The sequence below is a fragment of the Lasioglossum baleicum genome, chromosome 7, assembly GCF_051020765.1.
Source record: "Lasioglossum baleicum chromosome 7, iyLasBale1, whole genome shotgun sequence".
NCBI classification, from domain to species: Eukaryota; Metazoa; Arthropoda; class Insecta; order Hymenoptera; family Halictidae; genus Lasioglossum; species Lasioglossum baleicum.
This window is the reverse complement of record NC_134935.1, coordinates 17950857-17973600: the sequence shown is the minus strand read 5'-3', so window position 1 is coordinate 17973600 and position 22744 is coordinate 17950857. Positions and strand designations below refer to the sequence as shown.

The 22744-nt window shown below is 38.3% G+C and overlaps 6 protein-coding genes across 6 annotated transcripts; all 6 read left to right on the top strand.

The window, feature by feature from the left end:
- The first annotated feature begins 462 nt into the window (after positions 1–462).
- Positions 463–2744, top strand: LOC143210811 (uncharacterized). Its single transcript, XM_076428003.1, has 5 exons — positions 463–756; positions 1031–1419; positions 2201–2318; positions 2395–2496; positions 2697–2744. The coding sequence occupies exons 1-5, from the start codon at positions 463–465 to the stop codon at positions 2742–2744; spliced, it is 951 nt and encodes a 316-aa protein (XP_076284118.1).
- A 10-nt stretch (positions 2745–2754) lies between these two features.
- Positions 2755–3603, top strand: LOC143210810 (uncharacterized). The gene is made up of 3 exons (XM_076428002.1): positions 2755–2760; positions 3254–3409; positions 3493–3603. The coding sequence occupies exons 1-3, from the start codon at positions 2755–2757 to the stop codon at positions 3601–3603; spliced, it is 273 nt and encodes a 90-aa protein (XP_076284117.1).
- Positions 3604–5059: 1456 nt separating this feature from the next.
- LOC143210809 (uncharacterized) lies at positions 5060–8744 on the top strand. Its single transcript, XM_076428001.1, has 6 exons — positions 5060–5476; positions 6423–6821; positions 7917–8061; positions 8133–8209; positions 8354–8509; positions 8595–8744. Exons 1-6 carry the CDS (start codon positions 5183–5185, stop codon positions 8697–8699), a joined length of 1176 nt encoding a protein of 391 aa, XP_076284116.1. The 5' UTR covers positions 5060–5182; the 3' UTR covers positions 8700–8744.
- Positions 8745–8929: 185 nt separating this feature from the next.
- Positions 8930–13152, top strand: LOC143210808 (odorant receptor 13a-like). The gene is made up of 8 exons (XM_076428000.1): positions 8930–9027; positions 9094–9219; positions 9431–9755; positions 10913–11319; positions 12177–12276; positions 12352–12453; positions 12575–12730; positions 12814–13152. The coding sequence occupies exons 1-8, from the start codon at positions 8930–8932 to the stop codon at positions 12919–12921; spliced, it is 1422 nt and encodes a 473-aa protein (XP_076284115.1). The 3' UTR covers positions 12922–13152.
- A 575-nt stretch (positions 13153–13727) lies between these two features.
- On the top strand, positions 13728–16513 carry LOC143210807 (uncharacterized). The gene is made up of 9 exons (XM_076427999.1): positions 13728–14021; positions 14403–14858; positions 14953–15031; positions 15390–15397; positions 15477–15544; positions 15651–15687; positions 15765–15866; positions 16164–16319; positions 16403–16513. Exons 1-9 carry the CDS (start codon positions 13728–13730, stop codon positions 16511–16513), a joined length of 1311 nt encoding a protein of 436 aa, XP_076284114.1.
- Positions 16514–19654: 3141 nt separating this feature from the next.
- On the top strand, positions 19655–22445 carry LOC143210806 (uncharacterized). Its single transcript, XM_076427998.1, has 5 exons — positions 19655–19948; positions 20711–21117; positions 21477–21618; positions 21949–22050; positions 22173–22445. Exons 1-5 carry the CDS (start codon positions 19655–19657, stop codon positions 22338–22340), a joined length of 1113 nt encoding a protein of 370 aa, XP_076284113.1. The 3' UTR covers positions 22341–22445.
- The last annotated feature ends 299 nt before the right edge of the window (positions 22446–22744 follow it).

Here is a 22744-nt window from a genome sequence, read left to right as displayed (position 1 = left end):
GTTCCGTCACTGATCGATACCAATTGCTGTATGTACAATTTTCATTCTGTTGCGGTAGTAAATCGGAGTTACAAAACGTTTCCTCCGCACGGTCTAGCAAAAGCGAAGACTTGTACGTTATCATTACAGCCACCATATCATATATTAATCCGCCTGTCTACGTTCACCACGTGCGGATAAGCAAGTTCCGCGAGCGATAGTGTATAGTTCATTTAAGCGTTGCATTTATTATTAATCCTTTTCTTCGCCCAAGAGATTTCTAAGAAAGCTTACTCCTCATAGTCTCAATATTTACTGTGCGCTGAGTCAAGCAAATGTTTTCGTCGCGGGGCGCGTTTTCTCTGTGCAGCTGATAGTGTGGAATGTTTCGTTTGCCGTTCTACTAACCTAATTTCTCATAGAAATCTAACCCGTGTCTCCGTGAATCAAGATATCTAATTTATCCTTCCTTCTCGCGCTGCTATGTTCGAAAGGGTCACGCCGGACAAGGCAATGGCCTTTGTGCGAGTTAGCACAGCTTTGATCTGCGGCTGGCCTTTGTCATCGGTGGCCACCAAAGCTCAGGTTTTGTGTTACAGAATTTTGAAAGTGTTGAGTGCTCTTAGCGCGCTTGCATTATTCTTTCCAGTATTAAACGCGGCGATTCTTTACGTCGACGACTTTCCCGCATTTTCAAAGGCAGTCGTCATGGCGGTTTCTGCGCTTCAGGTTTTCCTTTTCACCTTGCTTTGCACTATAAAGCATGATGACTTTCAGGTAAGGTATGTGCCGTTCATTTTACGATTTGTTCTCAAGACGAACACGTAAGTAATCTCATTTAAATTATAAATTGTACGTCTTACACGTCTAATAATTTCGAAAGCTTATCTATGACTTCGAGCAAATGCAAAAAATTATGATACGACACAATTTTTGAAAATATTGGGGTACCTATTTGGGGTACCTATAACTCGATAACAACAAAACGTAGTGGTTCATTCTTTGTGAAAGGTTATCTGAGATGCAATATAATTTTGGCGACGTATTACAGCGTTTGATCGAAGACATAAAAGCTTCCTTAAAAAACGCGCAATCCTACGAAAGAAACGTCTATCAACGATACGTGGATGCGTACTATAAGTTTTACGGGCTGACTGTGGTGTGGTGTTATGTGAGCCCAGTGGTCGTCGTCGTCGGAAGTATTTTTCTACCGCAACCGTTTCCAACAGTTTCGGAATATCCGTTCCGCGTCGACTACGAACCCGTGAGAATGATAATTTTTGTACACCAAGCCATAGCCGGCTTCCAGTGCTCGGCAGCGGTCAGCCTGAACATGTTCGCAGCATTGTTGCTTCTGTACACCGCAGCGAAGTACGAGATACTGATGATAGATATGAGAAAGGCTACCAGTGTCGATGCGTTGATCGCGTGCGTGAAAAAGTATCACGCAGTGAACAGGTTAGTACGGCCACAGTTATCCTGGATCAGAGTTGCTAAATTAAAACTTGTGTCTGCACACTACCTTCCCCTTCTACGACGTTATTTCCCATGTTTCCGCCGCGACCCGGTCACGTGACGCGATTCGTCTCTGTTATTTATGTGTCACAGTGTCACGTGACTAATCCGATGGTGGCAGAGAAAGCGGACCATTTTTTCCTCATCTGGCGACTCTGTCCAGGATGTCGTTGTACATTGTATAGGGATAAATGAAGCTAACATCTTCGGGATTTATCCTTAGTCAGGAGGCAGAAAAAAATGTTTTCTTAGAACTTTTTCCCCCAAAATTTGTGGAATAATTTTATCAATTTCTTAAACCGTTTTGCTGCTTATAAAAATGAAACAATATATAACAGAAAACACGTATCTTTCATATTATTTAGTTTGCATTTTATTATAGGTATAGGGGTGTCGGAACGGTTGGGACACGTTTTGTTTTGCAGCTATATTAATTTCATAGAATGAGAATTGCACAAAAAATTACGATTGAATATATTCAGCACTGGTGTACGTACTACATATCGAAAGGGTTCATAATGTTTTACAGTTTTAAGGGTAAAAGATCCCAAAAATTATATTTGTTGACCTCCTGCCTGAGCATTACAATGTCCCTGACAGCATAATTCGTTGTCAGCACCTCTTCGACATTGTTGTTAACATAATTGGTGCAATAATAATCTTGTCACTTCAAGTTTCACTGTATTCAAAGCCGAATAATTATTAGAAAATTGTGTTTATTTAGATTTGCAAAGGATGTCATCAAAGTCACTCGGTATATCGTTTGCACGACGATAACCTGTAGCAGTACGAACATTATACTTTGTGGTTTCAATATTATAGGAGTGAGTATTTGAAAAAAACTATGACACGTTCTAGTAGTGAAATGAATACTAGCGTAAACGGTATCTTCATAAACAGCGGCAACCGTTTATAGTAAAACTGCAGTTCGTGGTCTTGTCTTGGGCTGGATTGATGGAGGTTTTTATGTGTGCGTTGCCGGCTGACAGATTAATAAATATGGTGAGTTATATGAATTTAGTGAGTTCATTGATTCAAAGGTTAATTTAAGAGATTATTATTTTTCAAGAATAACTTTTCAAAGAAACTGGTTCGACTTATTGTCTGTCAAATGGTTAAATCGATATTTCTGTTTTCATTAATAGACTTTCAAAATTTGAAGTTAATCGGCTATGTAGTTTTCGTTTTATATAATTTTAAAGACATCTCAACAGAAAGCACTGAATTCCCCCAAATTAAGTATCGCCTGAACCAGTGGTTATGGGGGTAGACTCGTTTCTAAGATTGCTAGAGTGCGGGATACGCCTTCTCATTTCTCGATAATGCAAAGATGGGATTTTTCAGTAGTCAAAAGCGCTAGATAAAAGATCACCCTACGCTGCGATCACCCTCAAATGTCCTATTTTTACTTTTCGAGGCGTAATTTGCATTATTCGGCGATATGTAGCTGCCCGCAGCTTTATGAATATAGCTACATGCGCAGCTGTATGCTTCCGAATAATGCAAATTACGCCTCGCATGTAAAAATAGGACTTTTGAGGGCGATTGCGGCCTAGATTGATCTTTTATCTAGTGCTTTTCATTTCCGAAAAAACCCCACCTTTCTGCATTCTCAAGAAATGAGAAGGCGCATCCCGCACCCTTGTAATCCTGGAAACGAGAATCTACCCTCTTAATCGGAATAATATTACCGACTCGAGAGGTTAATGTACTTCTTTCCTTTGTTTCTGTATCGGTCTGATCTACTCGTCGCAATTAGAGTACAAACGCTGTTCGAAGTGTATACGAATCGACATGGTACGATCAAGTGCTGGATGTGCAAAAAACTGTGCTCCGTATTTTAGTTCGTCAGAAGGCTATGGCCATCAGCATCAAGTGCTTCATCCCTGTTGTTTGCTTGGAATATTACTGCTCGGTATCTATCTAAGTTACATGCACACTTATTTTCCATGTATCTATTGTCATCGTAATATTTGAATGTTAGCTATGCTATTTCAGTACATTTCAAACGCAGTCTCGTTGTTTACTGCTTTGCGTGTCGTGTTGATCGAAGAAGACGACGATCTACCGTCATCAAAATCAACTAATAGTACACGTTCCATTGGTTGATTGCACACAGTTGAAAATACACCGTCATAGAAACATACTTGAGAGCTTATATTTTGGAATAAAGATATTGTTGCGTTACAAATTCTTGTTTTTGTTTTATTTATTCGAAACACAATCCTCCAGAGTTTAGACTTCGTGCAGCTTTAAATGAATTTAGTCTTTTTTCAGTACGAATATGCGTTGATACGCAGAGTCGCCGGATCAGGGGCGAATTGATGACGCTAATTGAGGGGAAAAAGTTACCCTCTCTCTATATACATAACGCATACATTTGCCGCGGGGCAGGCGCTTCGTTTTCAAGATGATCGAGTTTGAAAACGCAGCGAATACACGTGCTATTGTCTGACCATGATCGATCAATTCTACTTAGTGTGCGCCAACCTTTAAACTCGATCTTCTCGAAAACGAAACGTCAAACGAAAAAATGTCATTCCTTTTTTGTCGACTTATTTTTACATGTAGTATCACCACCTGCTAGGGTGTACCACTCGTCCGGCCACACCCTGTATAAACATTTTAGAATAAATATTTCAATAGAGTTAGCTATGTTATTCGTAAACTCATAAGTAGACAGCGGATCTTTATGCAAAATAAAAATCTTCTACCTGATATGCAATAAACTGGGGTGAAATTTTCTTTTCTTTCTGAATAAGTTTAATAGATTCAAACTAATATAACAGTATTTTTTAAATGGCCCAGTGTACATTTTAAATACTATTTTGAAATGTTTCTACAGTTTCAAATTACACCAGCTAATTATTGTGTCTTGAATTATTATAATTGCAAAATACTACTGAAAAGGGTACAAATAACATTGCTTACTCCGATATCTTAGTTGGAAAGTCGATTTTAACATCTTATTTTAGGATCGTCGAATATGTTTCTGTTTGCAGAAGATTAATCATGAGATAGTAAATCAAACGATTTCTACAAACCTGAGAGTATGAAGTATGAAGTCTCAGATACACGAGGTTAGATTCCATCTCGATCATGTATGTACTTGAAACACATTTGAAACGTGAAAATGCACACATTTGAAAAGTGAAAATGCTAACAGCGTTGCTGCTTCTGTTCGCTGTAGCAAGATTCGATAGATTGATGCTGCACTTGCAAACGACTGCCATCGTGCCCGACTTGGAGAAGACTAAGGCAAAATCAAGGCCGATCGACCCGAATAATTACACGTGTATGTTCTTGTATGGTAGAAACTCAGAATTACAAAACAACACTATTAATTGCATAGTACGAGACCCTTCACTCTCTAGTGCAACAGCAAGGCTTGTAACCTGTCATTATAGCCACCTTGCATTACAACGCCCATCTGCGTTCACCACGTGTGTCTGAATTACTTCCGCAAACGGCCGTGTATACTTTCTTGAAGTGGTGAGTAAATTATTAATTCTTTTCTCTTCGCCAAGAGAATCGAAAGAATGCTTCTTCCACAGTGTATGTTCACTGTGCACTGAATCAAGCAAACGTTACCGTTACCATAGTATTAACGTAGTTCCTCGGGAAAATTCTATTACACGGTGTTTCCGCAATTCAAGATATTCAAATTGAGCGTTTCGAACGTGCAACTATGTTCGAAAACGTGATGCCAGAGAAGGCAATGGCCGTCGTTCGACTTAGCATAGCTTTGATCTGCTGCTGGCCACTGCCGTCGACGGCTACGAAAGCACAGGTCTTGTCTTACAGAATTCTGAAAGTGTTGTGTGGTATAAGCGCGATTGTAGTACTATTGCCAGTACTAAATGCAGCCATTCATTACTATGGCGAGCCAACCCACTTCTCGTTGGCGTCTATCATGACATTTGCTTCTGCCCACCTTGTAACACAAATACTGATTGGCAGTTTTCAACATGATTGCTGGCAGGTAAGGGATATGACGTTCGACTGTCACAGTCTGTTCCAGACTGAGGAAGTTTAAATGATCGAGATTTTGACAGAAGTATTGCTGATTAATAGTAATAATCCATGAAAATAACGATTAGTTGAAATAATAGTACAGGGTGGTCCACGCAACTTGCACACACCTATATAACTTCCAAAGTATGCGTTGCACGAAAAAGTTTTGTATACAGAAGTTGCATGGACTGAAGGGGTACATTATGTAGTATATTTATTATTTTTACAGGTGGAAGCGTTTCGGAGATTTGAAGGTCGCCTTTGTTTTTTTAAATGGAATATTATATTTTTTACACCAAAATATGGAAGGATGTCGAATGGCGAGTAAAAAAGTATTGACCCTCATTAGCCCTAAACCTAATAATTGACGAGTAATTTCACTTTATTTCCCGAAAATTGTACTCGTTAATTATTAGGTTCAGGGCTAATGAAGGTCAATACTTTTTTACTCAACATTCGACATTCTTCCATATTTTGGTATAAAAAACATAGTATTTCATTTAACAAACAAAGTCACTTTCACCTGTAAAAAAAATAAATACACTACATAATGTACCCCTTCAGACCGTGTAACTTCTGTGTAAATTCAGGTGGCCTGTTTCTGGCGCCTCACCCTGTATAGGTGTGCAAGTTGCGTGGACCACCTTGTATATCACTAGACTTCCAGTAGGTTTCCAAAGGACTCGCGGTCACAAACAACATTTTCGAGACACCCAGTATGAAGAAACGAATAAGTAGTTGGTAAAAAGATATATTGTTACACAACCAAAATTATTTTTGTTTTACACCACAATGTTGTGAGATTTTGGTCCATAATGTGGGGTATAGTTTGATAACTGTAGAATATCTTTCTTTGTGAAAGAAGAGGCACATAGTATTTGAGATGTAATATAAACTTCGATGATGTATTACAGCGTCTGATTGAACACATCACAGCATCCTTAAAGAACGCGAAGTCCTACGAAAGAGACGTCTATCAACGATACGTCAACAAGTACTGCAGATTTTACGGATTGAATATAACGTGGAATTACGTGTGCGCAACGGTCAACACCGTGACAAGTATTTTTCTACAGCAGCCGTCCACAATATTCTCCGAATTACCGTTCACTCTCGATTACGAACCCGTGAGGACTATAATCTTCCTGCATCACTCCTGTATCCATTACCAATGCGCGGCATCGGTCAGCCTGAACATGTTCGCAGGATTGTTACTTATGTACACCGCAGCGAGGTACGAGATAGTGATGATAGATTTGAGAGAATCTACCAGCATCGATACTTTGACCATGTGCGTGAAGAAGTATCACTCAGTGACCAGGTAAGGCTGGGCCAAAGAATTTGACACACAACCAAAACCGACTTCGAAGAAACGCACTAAAAAGTATAAAATAATTTCCATTTAATTGATGTGAATACACACGAACTTAAATACAATACAATCTTTTCGGAGGCGGCGCAAAATTGAACATTTTCGACACTGGAAATTACGAAAATCCTTAAATTCTTCTACATGCTTTCACATATTAATGTATCTTCTCTTCCCACCTACTGATTTCCAAGCCGACCATATTCCAATGAAATCATAATCAGCAACATCTAGCATTTGGAAAATTTTTAATTTTTGCGCCGCCTCCGAAAAGATTGTATTGTATTTAAGTTCGTGTGTATTCACATCAATTTTAAATGGAAATTATTTTATACTTTTTAGTGCGTTTCTTCGAAGTGGGTTTAATTATTTTTTATACAATTTTTTTTTTATCTCTGTCAGCAAAGACGTCGCGTCGTTACCGTTCCTAATCACCACCCTACATTTTCGCAAATAAAATCGTAATTAATAATAAAATGTAAAATTTTTTTGCACGGGACCATCCCGGGAACATACTCGACAAGATGCAAAAGGTTTCGTTCCGATTGGTAAATCCATCTCGGCGTAATCGGTGAACATACATAGAAAAAAAAGCGAAAAAAACAAGGCACATACAGATCGAATTGACTAACCTCGTCCTTTTTCGAAGTCGGTTAAAAACAGTGTCACCAGATCAGGACTTCCCTTCCACCCTACCATTCCCCTTCTATAACAATATTCCCCCACGCTTCTACAATGGCCCAACCACGTGACGTGTGTCGTCTCCGTCGCGCATGCGTCACAATGCCACATGAATAATTTGGCACTGGCAGAGAGAGGACAACTGTATTCCCCTTAATTCGAGCCCATTCCCCAGATTTGGCGACACTGAATCATAATAGTGTTAAAGAAAAAAAAAATGTGAATGGAAGAAGAAAGATCTGACCAACGCAGCAAGATCAAAAACCATGTCAATCGTGCATTCATGACTTGTGACTAGATTGCGGATATGTATTAATAATCATGTTAATTTCGTTAGCAATAAGTTTTTCTCCTTCAGAGATCAGATGACTATCACGAGATTGTGTCGGTTTTATTTAGATTAGCAAAGGATGTCATCGATGCTACGCAGTACATAGTTTGCTTCACGATACTGTATAGCAGTCTAGATCTTGTACTTTGTGGTCTGAATATTATAGGAGTGAGTACTTGAAACAACTATGACACGTTCCAGTAGTGCAATGAATGCCAGCATAAATGGTATTTTCATACATAGCGGAGACCCTTCACGATAAAACTGCAGTTTATGTTCTTGGCTGGGACCATACTGCTGCAGGTTTTCATTTGCGCTTTGTCAGCTGACGTTTTATTAAATACGGTAAGTTCTGAATTTCAAACGTATTCGTTGACAAAAGAGTTAATTTAAGAGCTCTTTGTTTGTCAAAGTTGCTTCGTTTATTCGTTGCCGCATGTGTTTCAATTACTCTTCGCAATTAGAGTACAAACGCCGTTCGAGGTGTATACGAATCGACATGGTACGATCAAGTACTGGGAGTGCAGAAGACCGTACTTCGCATTTTGGTACCACAGGCGCCTATTATCATCAGTATACCGTGCTTCATGTCTAGTCTTTCCTTGGAATACTACTGCTCCGTATGTGTTCACTTTATATTCAAACTCATTTTCTACGTATCCACACTGTCATTATAATATTTAAATATTACTTATGTTATTTCAGTACATTTCAAACTCAGTCTCGTTATTCGCTGTTATGCGACTGATAGTTGGCGAAAACGCAGATTTTCAGGCATCCGAATCAACTAATAGTTCAATGGTGCACTGATTAAATGTGCACATAGTTTAAAAGGCATGAAGTCATGCCAATGTAGTCGAGAGTTAATTTTCAGAAATAAATATATAGTTGCATTACATATCCATTTTTTTCGTTTTCTGAACTACAATCGTTGAGAATTTAGATCACTTGTCGTTTAAAATGTATTCGGACTTACTTGAATAAGAGTATGTATATCGATCATGTATGTACTTGAAACACATTTGGAACGTAACTTGAAAATGCTAACAGCGCTGCTACTTCTGCTCGCTGTAGCAAGATTCGATAGATTGATGCTGCACTTGCAAACGACTGCCATCGAGCACGACTTGGAAAAGTTGTAAGTGAGAAAGTATAACAAAATACAAACGCGGTAAGATCACTTACGTACATTCTGGTGTGGTAGAAACTCAGAATTACAAAACACTATTAATTGCATGGTACAAGACCCCTCGCTGTCTAATGCAAAAGCAAGACTCGTAACCTATCATTATAGCCGCCATGTATTAATCCGCCCATCTGCGTTCACCATGTGAGTCTGAATTACTTCCGCGAACGGTCGTGTATACCATCCTGAAGTGGTGAGTAAATGATTAATCCTTTCCTTCGGCAAGAGACTCGAAAGAAAGCTTCTTCCTCAGTGTATGTTCACTGTGCACTGTATCAAGCAAACGTTACCGTTACTATAGTATTAACGTAGTTTCTCGGAGAAATTCTATTACACGGCGTTTCCGCAATTCAAGATTTCAAATTGAGCGTTTCGAACGTACAACTATGTTCGAAAACGTGATGCCAGAGAAGGCAATGGCCTTCGTTCGACTTAGCATAGTTTTGATCTGCGGCTGGCCACTACTGTCGACGACTACGAAAGCACAGGTCTTGTGTTACAGAATTCTGAAAGTGTTGAGTGCTTCTAGCGTGCTTGCACTATTGTTGCCAGTACTAAACGCAGCGATTTTTCACTTTGGCGACGCAGCCAATTTCTCGAAGGCGATCATCATTGCAATGGCGTGTGTCCACGGTTTAATACAAATACTAATTAGCAGTATCCAACATGATCGCTGGCAGGTAAGGGATATGACGTTCGTGTTACGGTGTGCGTTGAAGACAGACGTATTAGGTAATTGCATAAGTAGACTGCGGAAGTTTATGCAAATACAGCTTTTTGTAGGAATAGTTTAAATGAACCAGATTTTGACAGAAGTATATTGACAGAAGTTGATTGAAGCAAATTAAAAACGTATTTCTTACACGTAAAGAGTTTGGTTATGCCGTAACCAGTATTACTTTGCATACGAGTTCTGTGTGAACTTTCGCAGTCTACCTATTTTTAAATATTTAAACTATAAATTGCAAGATTCCATTTATATGCTAACATTTTACACACATTTTCATCTTAAAATTCACCCAATAAATTCACGTTGCTGTGTCAAAAACTATCTGCATGGACTTAGAAGATTCAATATTTTTCGGCAATTTGCAGACATATGATAGAAAATGTTTTGAATCATACTTTGAATGGTATATTGTTTGTTTACATGGTGAAACCAAGGTCGCATTGATGAATGTAATTAGGACTGTATATTCTTTTTTTACGAGATTGTCGGTGACTTCAAGACAAATTCAAGAAGCATAATATCTACTTAACCTTCCGTCGGGCGCAACCGATCTGAGGGGCACAGCGCGATCATTTAGGGGTATATCTTAGGTACCTCAAAAACAGTCACTCCCTATCCTTGGGGAGGGTCCAAAAGGCCGGCCCTACGAGTATAGATCTCACCAAGTGCACTATTTTCCTAACAGCAGTTGTATAAATGAACTTAATTAGGTATTTATCATGTTTCTTGAATGTGGGCCCATCAAGCACATTGTGCCCGAACTCGGCGGTCCAGATATTGCACCCGACGGAAGGTTAATTTTCTTTCTAGATCAGCACCATGTTTACACACACAGATTAATAGAAATAACAATACATACATCACTAGTCTTCCAGTAGGCTACCAAAGGACTCGCGGTTACAAACAACATTTTTGAGTCACCCTGTATAAAGAAACGAATAAGTAGTTAGTAAAAAGATATATTGAACACAGCCAAAATTATTTTTGTTTTACACAACAATGTTGTGAGATATTGTTCCATAATTTAAAATGTAGAATTTCTTTCTTTGTGAAAGAAGAGGCACATAGTATTTCAGATTTAATATAACTTCGATGGATGTATTACAGCGTCTGATTGAACACATAACAGCATCCTTAAAGAACGCAAAGTCCTACGAGAAAAACGTCTATCAACGATACGTCAACACGTACTGCAGATTTTACGGGTTGACCGTGATGTGGTATTACATGAGCGCAATGGTTGTCATCGTGGGAAGTGTTTTTCTGCCACAGCCGTTCCCAACAATCTCCAAATATCCGTTCGATGTCGATAACGAACCCGTGAGGACTATAATCTTTCTGCATCAAGCTTTTGTTGGTTTCCAATGCTCGGCAACGGTCAGCGTGAATATGTTCGCAGCATTGTTACTTCTGTTCGCCGCAGCGAGGTACGAGATAGTGATGATAGATCTGAGAGAGTCTACCAGCATCGATGCTTTGACCATGTGCGTGAAGAAGTATTACTCAGTGACCAGGTAAGGCTGTCTCAAAGACTTTGGCACAATCAAAACTGTGTCGCCAGATCAAGACTTCCCTTCCACCCGGTCGTCTATGTCGCACATGTGTCACAATTCCACGTGACTATTTCGGTACTGGCAGAGAGAGGACAACTGTGTTCCCCTCAATTCGAGTCCATTCCCCTGATTTGGCGACACTGAAGCATAATAGTATTAAAGAAATCTGACCAACGCAGCAAGATCAAAAATAATGTCAATCGTGCATTCATGAATTGTGACCACATTGTGGATATTTATGCAAAATACAAATTTCCTAATTTGTAAATGAAATAAAAACGTATTCCCCCGTTCGATTAACATACACACGAGCTACAAGCGGTTAAAAATAGTGAAAATCATATTTTTACACGACTTTTGATCAGTTTCTGCTTAAAATCCACAGAATCTTTCCATGCATGTCGTTTTTTTACTGTGTCAACCGATTTCGATGAAATTTTCAGTATGTGTATAACTATCATGGACCTACAAAACATATATTTTAAATTGTCATTAAGGGTCCAAATGAAAGAGATTTAAAAAATGCCTTTTTTATTAATGCATGTAACCTCGTAAATTATAATTTATGGAAATGTTATTTTGCATATCATTTCGTAAACCAATGCTTCTAATTGATTATAAAAAATCGGGGGGTTTGGTACAATAATAAAAAAGTTATTCTGTTTAAAAGGGCGTACGAATACATTTTACATTCACTGTCTTTCCAAATGAATCGCACTCGAACTGGCTGATCACTTTCAGCATAATTATTCTTGTTAATAAGTTTCTTTTTTTCCAAGATCAGATGACTTTCACGAAATTCTGTCGGTTTTATTTAGATTCGCAAAGGATGTTACCGATGCTACTCAGTACATAGTTTGGTACACGATACTGATTAGCAGTGTAGATCTTGTACTTTGTGGTCTGAATATTATAGGAGTGAGTACTTGAAACAACTATGACACGTTCCAGTAGTGCAATGAATGCCAGCATAAATGGTATTTTCATAAATAGCGGCAACCCTTCGTGGTAAAACTGCAGTTTATGACCTTGTCTTGGACCGCAATGATGGAGGTTTTTATGTGCGCTTTGCCAGCTGACGTTTTGATAAACATGGTAAGTTCTGAATTTTAAACGAATTTGTTGACATAGAAGTTAATTTAAAAGCTCTTCGTTTGTCAAAGTTACATTGTATATTCGTTGCCGCATATATGTTTCAATTACTCGTCGCAATTAGAGTACAAACGCCGTTGGAAGTGTATACGAATCGACATGGTACGATCAAGTACTGGGAGTGCAGAAAACTATACTTCGAATTTTGGTACCTCAGGCACCTGTCATCATCAGTTTAAAGTGCTTCATGCCTAGACTTTCCCTGGAATACTACTGCTCCGTATGAGTTCACTTTATATTCAAACTCATTTTGTACGTATCCACAGTCACTGTACTATTTAAATATCAATTATGTTATTTCAGTACATTTCGAACTCAGTCTCGTTATTCACTGCTTTGCGAATGGTGGTTGGCGAAGACGCAGAATTTCTGTCATCCAAATCAACTAATAGTTCATGTTGCATTGAGTAAATGCACGTAGTTTAGAAGTCGTGCCAATGTATTTGAGAGTTAATTTTTAGGAATAAAGGTACAGTTGCGTTTCATATTCATTTTTTTCGTTTTCCGAAATACAGTCGTTGAGAATTCAGATCACCTGTCTTTCTAAATTTATTCGGACTTACTTGAATAAGATTGTGCGTGAGCAGCATATTATGTCAGACTGAGACAATCGTTTCAATATTTTCCTTCAACAAGACCGTTAAGAACACTGTCCTTCAAAAAAGAGTTACTTTACAAATTGACGTTCACAACTTGCCATGTAAGAAACGTTCTCTAAAATTATCCAGTACATGCATGTGTTAACCAATGTAATTGAAAGTTCCGGCACTGATCGATACCAATTGCTGTATGTACAATTTTCATTCTGTTGCGGTAGTAAATCGGAGTTACAAAACGTTTCCTCCGCACGGTCTAGCAAAAGCGAAGACTTGTACGTTATCATTACAGCCATATCATATATTAATCCGCCTGTCTACGTTCACCACGTGCGGATAAGCAAGTTCCGCGAGCGATAGTGTATAGTTCATTTAAGCGTTGCATTTATTATTAATCCTTTTCTTCGCCCAAGAGATTTCTAAGAAAGCTCCTCCTCATAGTCTCAATATTTACTGTGCGCTGAGTCAAGCAAATGTTTTCGTCACGGGGCGCGTTTTCTCTGTGCAGCTGATAGTGTGGAATGTTTCGTTTGCCGTACTACTAACGTAATTTCTCATAGAAATCTAACCCGTGTTTCCGTGAATCAAGATATCTAATTTATCCTTCCTTCTCGCGCTGCTATGTTCGAAAGGGTCACGCCGGACAAGGCAATGGCCTTTGTGCGAGTTAGCATAACTATGATCTGCGGCTGGCCTTTGCCATCGGTGGCCACCAAAACTCAGGTTTTGTGTTACAGAATTTTGAAAGTGTTTAGTGCTCTTAGCGCGCTTGCATTATTCTTTCCAGTATTAAACGCGGCGATTCTTTACGTCGACGATTTTCCTGCATTTTCAAAGGCAGTCGTCATGGTGGTTGCTGCCGTTCAGGTTTTCTATTTCACCTTGCTTTGCACCATAAAGCATGATGACTTTCAGGTAGGGTATGTGCCGTTCATTTTACGATTTGTTCTCAAGACGAACACGTAAGTAATCTCATTTAAACTGTAAATTGTACGTGTTACACGTCTAATAATTTCGAAAGATTGTTTATGACTTCGGGCAAGTGAAACTAATAACAATTAACAAATCAGAAAGCGGCGTACATCGTTTCGATAATGAAAAGTCGCCTTAGACGAATAGACGACTGGTTAGTGAAAAGACATATCGAACAAAACCGAAATTTACAACACAATGTTTTAAAAATATTGGTGAATAATTTGGGATATAGCTCGATAACAATAATTGGTAGTGGTTCCTTCTTTGGGAAAGAAGGACTCGTTATCGGAGATGCAATATAATCTTGGCGACGTATTACAGCGTTTGATCGAAGAGATAAAAGCTTCCTTAAAAAACGTGAAATCCTACGAACGAAACGTCTATCAACGATACGTGGACACGTACTACAAGTTTTATGGGCTAACTGTGATGTGGTATTACGCGAGCCCAATGGTCATCGTCGTCGGAAGTATTTTTCTACCTCAGCCGTTCCCAACAATCTCCGAATATCCGTTCGACGTCGAATACAAACCCGTGAGGATTGTGATCTTTGTGCACCAAGCCATTGCCGGCTTCCAGTGCTCAGCAGCGGTCAGCCTGAACATGTTCGCAGCATTGTTGCTTCTGTACACCGCAGCGAAGTACGAGATACTGATGATAGATATGAGGAGGGCTACCAGCGTCGATGCGTTGATCGCGTGCGTGAAAAAGTATGACGCAGTGAACAGGTTAGTACGGCCACAGTTATCCTGGATCAGAGTCGCTAGATTAAAACTTGTGTCTACACACTACCTTCCCCTTCTCGTTCCCCACGTTTCCGCCGCGACTCGGTCACGTGATGCGATTCGTCTCTGTTATTTATGTGTCACAGTGTGACGTGACTAATCAGATGCTGGCAGAGAAAGCGGGCCATTTTTTCCTCATCTGGCGACTCTGTCCAGGATGTCGTTGTACATTGTATAGGGATAAAGGAAGCTAACATCTTCGGGATTTATCCTTAGTCAGGAGGCAGAAAAAAAATGTTTTTTTAGAAGTTTTTCCCCCAAAATCTGTGAAATAATTTTATAAATTTCTTTAACAGTTTTGCTGCTTATTAAAATGAAACAATATATAACAGAAAATACGTATCTTCCGTATTATTTAGATTGCATTTTATTATATGTATAGGGGTGGCGTAACGGTTGGGACACGTTTTGTTCTTCAGCTATATTAATTTCATAAAATGAGATTTGCACAAAAAATTACGATTAGATATATTCAGCACTGGTGTACGTACTACATATCGAAAAGGTTCATAATGTTTTACAGTTTTAAGGGTAAGAGATCCGAAAAATTATATTTGTTGACCTCCTGCCTGAGCATTACTATGTCCCTGACAGCATAATTCGTTGTCAGCAGCTCTTCGACATTGTTGTTAACATAATTGCTACAATAATAATAACCTTGTTACTTCAAGTTTCATTGTATTCATAAGCGTATAATTATTAGAAAATTGTGTTTATTTAGATTTGCAAAGGATGTCATCACAATCACTCAGTATATCGTTTGCATGACGATAATCTGTTGCAGTACGAACATTATACTTTGTGGTTTCAATATTATAGGAGTGAGTATTTGAAAAAAAACTATGACACGTTCTAGTAGTGAAATGAATACTAGCGTAAACGGTATCTTCATAAACAGCGGCAACCGTTCATAGTAAAACTGCAGTTCGTGGTCTTGTGTTGGACTGGATTGACGGAGGTTTTTATGTGTGCGCTGCCGGCTGACAGATTAATAAATGTGGTGAGTTATGAATTTAATGAGTTCATTGATTCAAAGATTATTTTAAGAGATTATTATTTTTCAAGAATAACTTTGGAGGGCGATTGCGGCCTTGATTGATCTTTTATCTAGTGCTTTTGATTTCCGAAAAAACCCCACCTTCCTGCATTCTCAAGAAATGAGAAGGCGCATCCCGCACCCTTGTAATCCTGGAAACGAGAGTTTACCCTCTTAATCGGAGTAATATTACCGACTCGAGAGGTTAATGTACTTCTTTCCTTTGTTTCTATATCGGTCTGATCTACTCGTCGCAATTAGAGTGCAAACGCTGTTCGAAGTGTATACGAATCGACATGGTACGATCAAGTGCTGGATGTGCAAAAAACTGTACTTCGTATTTTAGTTCCTCAGGAGCCTATGGCCATCAGCATCAAGTGCTTCATCCCTGTAGTTTGCTTGGAATATTACTGCTCGGTATCTATCTAAGTTATACGCAAACTTATTTTCCATGTATCTATTGTCATCGTAATAGTTGAATGTTACCTATGCTATTTCAGTACATTTCAAACACAGTGTCGTTGTTTACTGCTTTGCGTGTTGTGTTGCTCGACGAAGACGAGGATCTACCTTCATCAAAATCAACTAATAGTACACGTTCCATTGGTTGATTGCACTCAGTTGAAAATACACCGTCATAGAAACATACTTGAGAGCTTGTATTTTGGACTAAAGATATTGTTGCGTTACAGATTCTTCTTTTTGTTTTACTTATTTGAAACACAATTGTCCGGAATTTAAACTTCTTGTAGCTTTAAATAAATTTAGTCTTTTTTCAGTACGAAAATAATGTGCCCCAAGTCACAGTAACAACTTGCCGCATTGATACATGTGGAAATCTACAACATTTTAGTTCTAGGTATGAGATAACTAATAAAACCTATTACAACATGTTTTTAAATGGCATTTGATCGATAAGGATAAACGAATCAGTGACATCGATATTAAATAATCGAAATAGACCAAAAAGTAAGGATCGAATAATATTTACTTACCTGGTACGTAACTAAGCCTTCGTTAGAAACACACGCTACACTACCGCTGACGCCACAAAAGTGGGCGACAGAGTCTCTTTACTCACTTTTGTAACAAAAATAACTGAAAACGAATCGCGCATTCTTCTCCTTTTTTTGGAAAAAATGTACGGAACAATTTACCCCTCTATGTTAATTTTTTGACCATAAAATTGTTTACGGAAAAATTACCTATTAAATATAAAATTCACTTATGGTATTAGGAGAGATCTATCGAAATTTCTCTCTCACCCGCGAATGATAACACTGTCCAATAAATTTCAACTTTTTTGACGTTTCGATTTTTACTACGTGATTCTTATATAGTTTTTTGCGCTAATTTCGAATCTGCCGGTAATCTTTCTCCTAGACGCACAGTTTTTGAGTTTGATTTTGAAAAAAGACATTTTTTACAAGTTTAAACAAATATTGTGATAAAAGATTTTGAATTGTTCTTACAGGAAAAGATTCTGTAAGACTTTCCCGAATACGTTGGAGAGACACCACTTTTGCACCAATTTTTGAGGATATTTTTCAGTTTATCTTAAAAAATAAGGCGTTGAATCGAACTATATCACGCGATAGAGCACACTTTATTCTTGAGAAACCTACTAGCGCGGTTGTTCGACGGGAAACGGAGCTGCGGCGCAGCGAACGACCGCGCAAGTGGTGAGCGCCACTAGCGGCAACTCATGTCGGACCGAAGATATTTTGCATTCTGGCTCGAGAAGAACGTGGACGTTGCAAACTTGAATAAAGGGTTTCTCAAGATTAAAGTCTGCAATGTCGCGTGATATAGTTCGATTTTACGCTGAACCCTTATTTTTTAAGATAAACTGAAAAACATTCTCAAATATTGGTGTAGAAGTGGTATCTCTCCATCTTTCATTATTGTTTAAACATGTTTAAAGATTCATAATGTACTAATATTGGATACCACTGTATCCGGGAAAGTCTACAGAATTGTTTGCTGTAAATTGTTCTTTAACGATTCAAAATCTTTCAATGTCTTTATTTCAAATTCAAATTTCTCAAAAACTGTGCGTCTAGGGGAAACATTAAATCATTGACTGTTGGACAGTGTTTTGACGTTCCGTTGTTTCATTTCGATTGTACTCGGTATACACAGTTGTCGAGGGGTGGTTTCTACACGCAACATTGCCTTTTCTCTCTCGCCGCTATTCCCTTTTTTTATTATTCAGTTGAATGGAAAAGCCTCACCTCCTGTACTGTTTCAACACCTGTTTCCGCAAGCGATAACTTATAATTTCCTTTTATCCCACGTTTTACAGAAATTTATAAATTCTTTTGGTTTATTCATACTAACCGTACCGAGCATCAAAGTCACAATTTATTTAGCATTTACGAAGTAGTGAATGTGAAATGGGTCATTTTGTATAAATTTTGATGTCTATGCGAGTTTATTTATTCCTCGAATGAAGTACGTAATGGAGATACGTCAAAATTAGCATAATGATTTAATTATTCATCAAGAATTAAGGAATACAGCTAGGGTGTGTCGGTTTTTAAAAGAAAATTATGCAATTCGTTTTTTACTGAAAAAACGCGGTTTTAATTTTATACATAACACCTATTGTATATTAATCCGCTACAATGTTTTTAATGTAAGCACAAAGTACACAGCAAGTTGTATATATCGGAGAAAGGTCTGGCAACATTGTTATCTATAGTAAATTTATTTCATCAGCTATAAAAACTGACATTATTAAGTTATGCAGACAGATTTTATCAAGATTGTATAAAGATTATTCTGTAGAAGATGACCGCGATGTTAAAAAAAGTGACGAAGAAGAAAATCCAGACATATCTGTGATGGAAAATGCTATGTGGAAATAGCAATAAATAAGTATCTGCAAAAACCGGATGAAGTTCCTCTAGTCCTTGAACATTATTTAAATATTAATTATTTAAGTATTAAGAAGATATTTTCAAAAGCTCCATTATAAAAATAAATCTTTATATTATATTTCATTATATTATTTCTTGGTAATAAATTTATTATTCAAAATAGATAAAGAATTTTTCCAACAATTTTTAAAATGTGCGGAAAATCATCCACAGAAATTAAAGCATTTGAAGTATTTTTTCCTACTTACTGTTAAGGGTGACCACATGACCAAAGGGTCCTGTGCTGTATAAATCACACATAAGAGTGCGTAGCTATTACAGTGCACATTACGTTTTTCTTCACAATTCTCACAACTCGCCGGAACGTAGAAGAAAGGGTCTCGGAAGGTGGCAGTACAAGTGTGCGTAGAACAACGTAATCGGATGTAGCAGCACTGATCGATACAGTGGTACTAAATCACAGTGAAAAAGAAAACCGTTCCCTTCTAGTAAAAACGAAGACATATAAGCTATCATTACAGTCGCCATATCATATATAATATGTATTGACCCGCCCATATTGCGTTCACCACGTCTGGATGAGTTACTTCCGCAAGCTGTCGTGTATACTTTCTTGAAAGCGGTGCGTTCATTATTAATTCTTTTCTTTGCCAACCGATTTTAAATAAAACTTCTATCTTAGAGTCTATTTGCTATGCCTTGAATCAAACACAAATGTTTCCACCACCGAGCGCGGTTTCCTTTTCCAGCTTGATAACGTGGAATGTATCATCTATTACTTTACTATTAACGTAACCTCCCGAAGAAATCGAATCGCAGGGGATCTTTGTTACTCAAGATATTCAATTCGACTTTTCTTCTCGCGGTACTATGTTCGGAACCGTGACGCCAGAGAACGCGATCACCTTCGTTCGACTTAGCATAGCTTTGATCTGCGGCTGGCCGCAGCCATCTGTGTCCACGAAAGCTCAGGTTTTGTTTTTCAGAATTTCGAAAGTGTTGGCTGTTATTAGCTCGCTTGCATTATTCCTTCCAGTATTAAGTGCAACGATACTTCACTCCGGCGATGCAAACGTCTTCTCAAAAGCTGCCTTCATGGCGATTGCTACGGGACAGGCTTTTATATACTCACTCCTCACCGCCATTCAACATGATCGCTTTCAGGTAAGGTATGTGACGTTCATTTTACAGTTTGCTTTGGCGGCTGTCAACATTTTTATTCATCATCGTTTATCGCTAGGCTGCGGATCTTTGTGCAAAATAGGAATATTCCAGGTAAATGTTTACTTTAGGAGAGGCATCCCCGATGACCTTGACGTATGTTGTCAAGGACACTATTCTGGACAACTTCGCTTTATACATTATCCGTCGACCTTGGTTTCCGAGATATTCGCGAAAAAAGGGGGCGTCTGCCGTCCCCTATTCGGACACCCTTTAAGTACTAATAACTTCTTTATAATTGTACCAAACGACCTGATTTTTTATAATCAATTAGAAGCATTGATTTACGAAATACTTTGTACACCGACTGTAGCCGTCATACAGAATTTGAACTAGTAATGGAAAAGTCATGCGATCAGAGAGAATGAGTTTGAATTAGGTGGCGGAGGGGTGGGGGCAGTCCTCCTCTTTATTGTAAAAGGAAAAAGGTTGTTCAAATGTCGAAATCTATGACATATTTCAATTTGATCAAAATCGGAGAGGAGTGCCTCTCTCTGAATAATTGCCAAAACTTCTTTTGTTGATAACTTTTTAATAAATAAACGGGCACGGCTAAAACCTCTTGGAGGTTACCTAGAAAAGTGACCTTGATAACATAGGTCAATACAGTATATCGTTCTAGCCTTCATTACTTAAAGTAACTGCTATATTTTCAGAACTTCTTTTGTGTCTATAACTTTTTAATAAACAAAGTGCGTATTACAGCGTTTAGTCGAGAACATAACAGTCTCCATAAAAGACGCGAAGTCCTACGAGAGAAACGTCTATCAACGATACGTCGACACGTACTACAAGTTTTATGGGCTGACTGTGATGTGGTATTACATGAGCGCAACGGTCGTCATCGTTGGAAGTATTTTTCTGCCACAGCCGTTCCCAACAATCTCCGAATACCCGTTCGATGTTGATTACGAACCCGTGAGGATTGTGATCTTTATGCACCAAGCCATTGTTGGCTTCCAGTGCTCAGCAGCGGTCAGCCTGAACATGTTCGCAGCATTGTTGCTTCTGGCCGCTGCAGCGAGATACGAGATGTTGATGATAGATCTGAGAGAGGCTAACAGCGTCGACGCGTTGATCGCGTGCGTGAAAAAGTATCACGCAGTGACCAGGTAAGGCCACAGTTTTATCGTGGATGTCGACGCATACAGCCAAACGGTGCTAACGTATTAAACATTTAGGTATTGTACGAAGTTCATATACATAAAATTTCAAAAATCATAGGGAATACAAATATTCTAGGTCGGAAGAAACGTTTCATTTTCGAGTTAATTTTTCGATATTTAAAAGCAATTTTGTAAATTACCACATTTCAACGGTTCGATCTTAATTTAGATAATTTTCAAGAAATCGCTATATATATACAGTGGCGGTCTTAAACTTTTGTCCGCTACTGTATATATATTATAAATAATTGCTAATATATAATAATAATCATGTTACTGTGTGAAATTGTGTCGGTTTTACTTAGATTCGCTAAAGATGTTATCAACGGCGCTCAGTACATAGCTGTCGTTACGGTACTACTTAGCAGCATGAAGATTGTACTTTGTGGTCTGAATATTATAGGAGTGAGTACCTACTTGAAGCAACTATGTATGGCAGAGTGTTTGGTGATTATTCGGACTAAACACCTTTCTCCTAACATTTTTCCAAAAACTGTTAGGTCCACTACAAGAAACTCGGCCATTTTAAACGAATTTTGGATTAGGTCTGGTTTAGATTTTTTGGGAAGGGGTTACAAGGGGAGGACTCCACTAGGGTAGACCTCAATTTAGTAAGAAAATATAAGTTAAATATTTTATATCTCCGAAATTATAATATTATTAATATATGTATAAAAGTTATTCAGAATGATCACCTTGACGACAAATATTTTAAGGTCATTGAAACCAGTGAGGTCGTCCTTATTCCACATATTTACTCAGTATTTTTATAAACAGCGGACATCCATCGTCGTAAAACTGCAATTTATTTTCTTATCTTGGACTGCCTTGATGGAGGTTCTCATGTGTGCTTTGCCAGCCGACGCTTTAATAAGTGTGGTGAGTTATGATTTTCAAACGAGATTGTTCACGTAACGGTTAGATTTAAGAGCTCTTCATTTCTCAAGATTAATTTACCTTTATTCGTTTCTGGATCGGTCTCATCTACGCGTCGCCATTAGAGTACAAACGCTGTTCGAAGTGTATATGAATCGACATGGTACGATCAAGTACTGAGCGTGCAAAAAACTGTACTTCACATTTTAGTACCTCAGGAGCCTATGGCCATCAGCGTTAAGATCTTTATCCCTGCACTGTCTTTGGAATATTACTGCTCGGTATCTATCTAATTTATATGCAAACTCATTTTATCTACAATGGCCCATGAAGGTTTTCAGATCCCATTGAAAACTGTAAATACTGTTAAAATTGGGCCAAACGATCTTTTTTAGCAAATAGAGGCACCGACGAGATACTAATAAAGACTGCCAGCCCAGTGATCTGAAATTCCACATCGCTAAAAGTTCTACCACCGACGAGATACTCGTCAAGTAGTCTGTAATTGCCTTATAATACTATCACCGACGAAATACTATCTCGTCGCTTTACCTAAATAGAACCAGACGATATATGACATTGTTTACGCCCGGGGCAAATCAGCTTGAATAAAACATATATTTTGATTTGAAGGAAGGTGAAATTGCAAAATGTTATGGAAGACAATAGGTATAGAAATAGAATTTATTGAAAAATC